General features: G+C 51.9%; 1 protein-coding gene across 1 annotated transcript in view; it reads left to right on the plus strand.

The window, feature by feature from the left end:
• SHANK3 (SH3 and multiple ankyrin repeat domains 3) overlaps window positions 1-8,071 on the plus strand; it is a 61,520-nt gene that overhangs the window by 3,431 nt on the left and 50,018 nt on the right. The window contains 3 exon segments of the mRNA XM_027854245.1: window positions 631-708; window positions 865-931; window positions 4,867-5,191. Of these exon segments, the coding sequence (XP_027710046.1) occupies window positions 631-708; window positions 865-931; window positions 4,867-5,191 (470 nt within the window).

Here is an 8,071-nt window from a genome sequence, read left to right on the forward strand (position 1 = left end):
TGTGTGACCTGCATGTGTGTGACCAGTGTGTGACCTGGGTGTGAGACCTGTGTGTGACCTGTGTGGGTGTGATCTGTATGTGTGTGTGTCCCATACAAAAAAGTAAGACTCAACACGTATGTGTTTGCCATGGAAAACCAAATGTGCCCTGTGTCTATATGCCCCATACAACATGAGTTGTGAAGAATGAGTGTGTGAGTGTCTGTACAACCAGATGTGGCCCAGATGTGTGATAATTGTGTGTTGTCCGTACACACATATATGGACACAGGTAGGGCTGTGTAAAAAGGGTTAGACAGAGTCAGGAAAACTTGCATCAGGAACTTACTGTCTGTGGGACCTTGGGCAAGTCACTTAACCTTTGTCTTCCTCTGTTTCTTCATCTGTAATATATTATATATTAATATATAGTAATACACCTACCTCCCAGGGGTGCTGTGATTATTGAACGAGCTAATGCATGTGAATAGCTTTGCATAAACTTTGGCTATTGTGTGTGCCTGTGACACATATGTGTGTATGTGCATGCATGAGTGTATTTGTACACCAGTTTTCTGCCTCTTCTTCCTGTGAGCAATCCTGCTTTTGAGTCTGACCTTGGGGTTCTCTTCCCCTCCCCCCTCCAACCAGGAGAGCTGTGCCCGAGTTCTCCTCTTCCGGGGAGCCAATAAGGATGTTCGTAATTACAATAGTCAAACAGCTTTTCAGGTATGGTGCATGGCAGGAGCTGTGGGCGCTTGGGGGCTAAAGTAATGGGGAGGTTGTTTCATGGGCACATTTAGGATGAGGATCAGAGAACTGGGGTGAGTGGGGGGCCAGCTGAGAGAAGCCAGGTGACTCATTTTCCCTTCTCTTGGTCCCGAGGTGGCTATCATTGCTGGGAACTTTGAACTTGCTGAGGTCATCAAAACTCATAAGGATTCTGATGTTGGTGAGTCCTGCCCTCCTCTCCTTCCTCTGTAACAGAATTACTGGGAGTTGTGAGTTTACTCGGGGATAGCAAGGGTCGCTGGTCAAGGTCGGGGGGAATCTTCAGTAGGATCAGTGAAGATCTGGGAGAGACGTTGGGATCAGAGGGATCCTGGCTGGTAATCAGGGTGTTAATAATTGGAGGTCAGGGAGGTGAGTGGGTCACGAGCAAAGGAAGGGGGTGTCAGTGAGGGAAAATGGAGGCAAGAGAAGGTCATCGAGGGTCCAAAGGGTTGGAGATATCTGCTGGTCACAACCCTCTCCTCTGGCTAGAATTCTTTACTCCTTTCTTGGTCTGGCTTCAGAGTTGGTGATCAGTTGGTCCTAGATTGCCTGGTCAGTGGTCCCAGAGGGGAGTGGGGTGGAGATACAGACTTTATTGGGAAGAGGAGGATTGGGCAGGGCAGAGGTCACTGCATAGGGGCAGGCTCCATCCCAGCTCTGCCGCTTGTCAGCTGTGCTGTGTGACCATGGGCAGGTCACTTCCCTTTTCTAGGATTCTTGTCTCTAACATGGGGATAAGAGGATTTGTCATTTCCCTCAGGCCATACAAGCAGAAAGTGGGCCTTGCTCTTGGCTGGCCACGTGGGATGATTTAAGCCTTTGGGCTGGCATCGACTGGAGTTTGGGTTTCTCCTGGGTTGGCATTGGAGTGACACTAATGTTGAGTTTGTATTGGGGCTAGCTTAGAGTTCAGGTTCAAGTCTGAAGAAGAATCAGCAGATGTTTATAAATATCTTTGGGGCCTCCTCAGGCAGGGCTATGGTTAGTACTCTGATTCAGGACCCAGGTATTGGCAGTTTTTTCTTGGAGAACATTTCATCTGAGGAGAGAATGTTATCCCTTCAAGACTTTCCTGTTTGGGGTGTGCTCCCAAGTTCTGACATTGTTTAGGAATGTAGCATATATTCAGTTTCTGTGCCTAATTCCTGGGTATCTATATTTGGGTCCAAAAGTTAAGGGTAGTTAGACTCCAGGACAGTCCCTGGAGGCCTTGGTTTTGGGTTTAGGATTAGGCTTCAAATTACATTGGATTCTGTTTGTCTGAGGTCAGGTTAGGTTGGAGTTTGAGCTAGGGTTAAGACTGAGTTCCATTTAAGGCCGTGGCCATTGAAAGGTCACTACAGGGTCAGCACTGGTTGTAGACATTTTTTAAAATAAATCCACCTATTTTAAAGGACAGCCCTGAGTGGTTTGGGGGTCCCTACCCCATGGGGAGTGGAATTGCACGTGTTAGGGGAATGTCTACAGTTGTAGACGCTGACTCCTCACCTCACTTAGAGCCTGCGTGTGTCCTGTCCTGGTTGTGGGGCAGGAGTCAGTAAGGGGATTGTGGTAAGGACCCTGGACAGGGAGTCAGGCTTTACTCTAAACTCTAACACTCGACTTGTAACCCAGGCAAGTCAGAGACCACCTGGGACCCTCAGTTTCTCTAAAGCTGTTAAATGAGAGGTGGGGTAAACCTTTGGGGGCTCCTGCCAATTGTGAAATGTTCTCCGATTCTGTAAGATGGCAGAGTGGAGGCCAGGTCTGAGAAATGCGTCAGGGCATCCAGATGGTTTCTTTTCCTCAAATTCGTGTGTGTGTGTGTGTGTGTGTGTGTGTGTATGTGCTCTTGAGATGAAGCTGACATGTGCTGGTGGGCAGAGCTGGGATGGATGCCCCCTGAGGATCCTTGGTGGTATCTGGGTGTGAGAGAGGTTCCCTTGGCAGCCAAAGCCTCCCTGAGACATCAGCCCAGCCTCCTTGTGGATGGCAGCATGGGGAGGGGGGCAGTCTGCTATCTGACTTCCTCACTCCAAGTCCTCAGTATTGGAATGAAAGTGTGACCCTGTGAGTCTTCAGGACCCTGGGCTTTGATTTCTCCCCCAGAGGCTGGGGTGGGGTCCAGGAAGTCACCACTGCATCACAGGGTCTGAGCAGCCCTCTCTTGCCCATGTATGGTCATGGAGTGATGCGCATTTTGTTGTGTGTCCCTGATGGTATTCTCTCGGTGGGCTGTAGTCTGGGCCTCCGTCACCATTCTCCCGTGTGTGGCCTGCTGACCAGTACTCTCTCTGATTCTCCGTGTGGTCTGCATTCCTTTATAAAACTGGACCTGCACTTTGGCCTTTGCTCTCTTCCCCATTCTTTCCTGTGGCCTGTAGGCTTTTACCCACTCCCCTTGACCAGGATTCAGTCATGTGACCCAGTTCCCATTCTCTTAGGCACCTGAGCTGTGCTATCTCATGTGACAAGCACCTTCTCAGGCCAGGCTCACCATGTGGCCTGACAATCCTTAGATTCCATGGCCTCATCAGCCTTCTCAAATGTGGCCCAGTCATGGGTCCCTCACAGGCCTGACCAGTGTTTTCTCATGGGCTTTTGGGGGTGGCCTACCCGTGGACAGTGTGCACCAGAAGACAGCCTAGAATGTCCTATTTTGAGGCTAGGGGCATAGGGCCTCCCCACCTCAAAAGGTTTTTTCTCTTAGAGTGGAAATTTGGGGAAACTAACTTGGGACAAGGGAGGAGATAGCTGCAGAAAGTCTCTCAACACTCAGGGCTTTCTCTTTCTGAGTCCTGAGGGAGTCTGTCCCCTACTTCTGCTAGAGACCACAAACTACCTCTCAGAGCTCCTGACCCTGGAGGATGCATAGAAGTGCCCACATTCGGACACAGCCCAGATACAAGGGCAGGCTGTTAGAAGTGTGGTGTTAAGTCGTGGTCCCTGTGTTCCTTTTAGAGGCAACATCATATAGTGGATAGAATACTGAACTTGGAGGCAGAAAATCTTGGGTTCAAATCCCACTTTAGATACTTACTAGCTGTGTGGGTCGGGACAAGTCACTTAACTGTGCCTCAGTTTCCACATCTGTAGAATAAGGGGCTTGGATTTTATGGCCTCCAAGGTCCCTTCTAGCTTGAGAGCTGTGATCTTATGATCTTATGGTCCCTTTTCCCCATGATGAACCTCTCTCCTGCGTATGTATTCTGACCACACACAGAGATGGAATTTGAGCCCTGTGGGGATACAAATTCTGAAATTATTCATTGGCACATGTAAACAGTGACATTAGCCACCAGGGTTGCTCATATGTGTGGCTGGGTGCTCATGGGTAAAGTTGGGATTCCGGTGCTCTTAGGTAATGCTGGGTGTTAAACTAACAGCATGGATCATGACATGAGTTATGGGCACCGATGGGGAAGGAGACATGCTTACACGCATTCATGGACAATGGTCAGGCTTATTTATGCTGAAGATTAATATCAGAGCTTATTTACAACAATGGATAATGTCTGAGCTTCTATGCACTAATGAGGAATATTGAACCTTGTATGTGACAGGGCTGCCATGCTCTGCTGCCCAAAGCTGGGGCGGCCATGCTCTGCTGGATGACTTCATAGTTGATATATACATTAATGAGGAGATAGTGAGACTTGGATGGGTAATATCAGAGTTCATATATTTTGATGAATAATTCCTGTGTGTTTATATATAATATATAAATATAATATGTAACATACTATATGTATGTATATATATATACATACACATATGTACACACATACATGTAATATTAGAACTATCTGCCTATGTCAGCATTTGTTTGCCCTGATGGATAGTGCTGGAAATTATATGGTAATGTCAGGCTGGTTGGAATCAGTGGGTAGCGTTGGCAGCTGTATAGGCTGGTGGCTAATGTCACTGTTTACATGTGCCGATGAATAATTTCAGAATTTGTATGCAGTGATGGGAACTGTCCGAGCACACTGATGGGTAACATCTGGGCTAGTGTGTGTTCATGGGTAACGTTGGCACTTCTGTGTACTGATGAGTAATGCTGATGGGCAGTATCAGAGTGGGGGAATCTCAAGGGGCCATAGGCCTCCCCTTACTTCATACCCCTTCCTCTAGTGCCATTTCGGGAGACTCCCAGCTACGCAAAGCGGCGCCGCCTGGCGGGTCCCAGTGGCCTGGCTTCCCCGAGGCCATTGCAGCGCTCAGCCAGTGATAACGATCTGAAGGCTGAAGCCCGGTCTGGCCCCTCCCCGGGACCCTCGCTCAGAAGCCTCCCCCACCAGTTACTGCTCCAGATGCAAGAAGCAGGCATGGGGCCCGTGGCAGGGCTCCGAGGACCCCAAAGCCGATCCCCATCCCTTCAGCGTCTGCAGGAGGATAAGGAGAGGGACAAAGATCCCAGTGGTCACACCCTGGTCAGAGGAGGCCGAAGCAAGAGCAGGTAGGACATGGGTCAGGGGATGAAGGGACTTGGGGTGAGGGAAGTCGGGGTGAGGAGGGGAGAAATGGGGGATGGTGGCTGTGGGGAGAGCTGGTCAGAGGGGTGAGGGAGGAAGGGCTGAGAACAGGCTCCAGGTGGCTCCAGGTGAGCCCCAGACTCCATGGCTATATCTGCTGGGTTTTCGGTTAGGGGGCCCATGATTGGGCAGCCCCATGGTAGGGTCCTTCCTCTCTGCTTGGCCGGTACCTCCCTCGGTCCTGCTGGCTCTTTGGGCTCCCATCATTAAGACCACCTCCCACCCCCAGCAAGTATAGGATGGTGGAAGAAGGTGGAGACTCCCAGGATGGTAGCAGCTTAAAGGGTATGACTGGTCTCAGGAGATGGGAGCATGTATAGACTTGGGACAGGATTGTTTCCGGTGGTGGTAGTGGGCGGGGGGGTGATGTAGGATCTCTGCAAGCTTGGTTGTTCGGCAGTTATGAGAGTGGCAGTGTAGTAATCAGAAAGCACTGAATGGGAGGCAGGACACCTGGGTGCCAGTCTTAGATATACCACTAATTAGTACTGGTGACCCGGATCGCTTCTCTCTGGGCCTCAGATCCTTCCTCTGTAAGATGAAGGGTTCTAGGAGATAAACTTGAAGGTCCTTTCTAGGTCTGACATCCAATGAGGGCATCTGAGAGGTACTAGCTGTGTGTCCTTGAGCAAGTCCCTTAACCTCTAAGCCTCAGTTTCTTCATCTGTAAAATGGGAGAGGAGTAGATTCAACAGGGCCCTTCCAGCTCTAAAGCCATTGATCCTGTTGTTCTTGCCTTCTGTATACTCAGTTCTGTTCTCAGTTGCTGTAGGGGAGTCAGAAGGAGAAAAGCTAAGACCTGCCTGCCCTCAGGGATCTCCCCATCTAGATGAACAAAGCAGTTGGTTAGGGGCCTGACCTAAATGCTTTCCTAGGGAGATTCAAGACTGGGGAGCCTGAGGGTCCTGCCTTCCAGGAGCTCTCAGTCTGGGGCAGGCTGAGGCAGAGGAGGCCTAGTCCCTGGCCTTCCTTTATGGAACCCAAAGCCTGGGGAGAAGGAGGGAGGGGTCCTGCCTTCTGGGACCTTCCAGTCTAGAGGGCAGAGGAGAAACAGACCTCTGGAAGCTTAGTCTTGGAAATTAGATCTAATCCAAGCCAGTTTCCCCCTTGGCTGTATATGCTGGAGATGGCTGGCTTGGTTTTTCAAGAAAAGGCTTTGTGGCTAGTTAGGGCTACAGATGGTCATGCTCTGGCTAGGCCTCCAAGAGAAGGAAGGAAGGGGACAACGAGGGCGAGGTTGGCAGGATGTGTGAGGGGGCTGGGGCCAGACTGGAGGAGGACCTGAAATGCCAGGCTGGCGAGGCGGTGAAGCCATTCACTTTTTATGAGCAGGAAGTATCATGGTTTTTAAGTTTTAGGAAGATGACTGAGGCAGATAAAGGAGTGACATGGGCTTGAATTAGGCAGGAGGCTGCTGAATGGAGGAGAGAAGGGGCAGAAGTAAACTGAACAAGCAGAGCTGAGAGGACATGTGGACTGATAGGCTCTTCAGGCAGGAGGAAGGCTTCTTGCTCCTAGCTCGAGGAGCAAGGATGGGGGAGTTGCCTTGGAGAGAAACAGAGGGACTGAGCAAAGGGGAAAGCTCTGTTGGGAAGATGACTTGGGGTTTGGACATGCCACGTTTGAGGTGACAGCGAGACAGTCAGATGGAGATGCCCTGCAGGCAGTTGGAAGTGCTTGTCTGGGGCTGAAGAAAAGAAGCTGGTGACAGAATCACCAATTCTGAAGCCCCAAGGGACCTAAGTCTGCAGAGAGATGCCTCCTACCCAAGTATCCTGGGTGGGTCACACATGGGGCTGGAGAGGCCCTTCAAGGACCCTCCTTCAACAGATGAGATCGAGGTTCAGAAAATGGCAGTGACTGGCCCAGGGCCACCCAGCAAATATTTGTCAGAGGTGGAACCCGGGTCTTCCTGCCTCCACCTTTATGCCTTCCTTCACACAGGTCAAAAGGGCGTTAGCTTTTCTTAAGAGCTTCCGCTCAAACTGAGCTTGTGGTTCACTCGTAACTATCTGATCTTTTTCACCTGAACCTTATCATGATCTGCCATGTGTTTGCCCCGTCTAACTCGACCCCGTGAGGCTGATTGTTGGGACCTATGTGGAAGACTTGGGAGTCCTCTCTAAGGAGGTGCTGGGAAGTCATCCGCATGTGATACCCAAGCCCCTAAGGTCTTTCAGTGAGGGACCAGGGAGAGCAAAGAAAGGGCTGGGTAAGGCAGTATTCAGGATTCCGGGCCAGAGGCCACGGGAGGCAGCGAAGGAGACAGAGAAGAGGGAGCAGCAGAGGGAAGGGGCGCTCGGTCCTTCCGCCTTGTCCCTTGGCCTAGCGCTCCTGGAGTCCAGGGGTCTCCCGAGGGCTCCTCCTGAGGGTCCCGCCCACCAGATCCTTGTCTGGGAGCCCGAAGCCTAAACAGGGGCCCCCGAGGCCCGAGTGAGCAGGACAGAGCTCAGTCGGGTGCCTCCTCCCTCACAAAGGAAGGTCCGGAGTCCTGCAGCCCCCTCGGTGGCTCCCGTAGTCCCCGCTGCCCCCAGGCCCTGGACAGCTCCGCGGTCCCGGTGGTCTGCGGGTACCCGGTCTCTGCTCTTGCGCCTCAGGTTTCCCACCGCCCCCCCCTCCCAACTCTCATTCCTGGGTCCCCTCCTTCTCGGGGGGGGGTCGTCCAGGGGCCAGAGGGTGGCTGCCCCCCTGCCGCCGTCCCGCAGAGGGGAGGAGCCCCCCTGGCGCGTTCGCCGCAGCGGGAGAAGCGAGCTGGGCGCTCCCGGGAGCGCAGCCCCGCGGTAGCGGTCGGTCCGTGCGCCTTG

Source organism: Vombatus ursinus, unplaced genomic scaffold (genome assembly GCF_900497805.2).
Source record: "Vombatus ursinus unplaced genomic scaffold, bare-nosed wombat genome assembly UNPS02010394.1, whole genome shotgun sequence".
Classification (NCBI taxonomy): Eukaryota; Metazoa; Chordata; class Mammalia; order Diprotodontia; family Vombatidae; genus Vombatus; species Vombatus ursinus.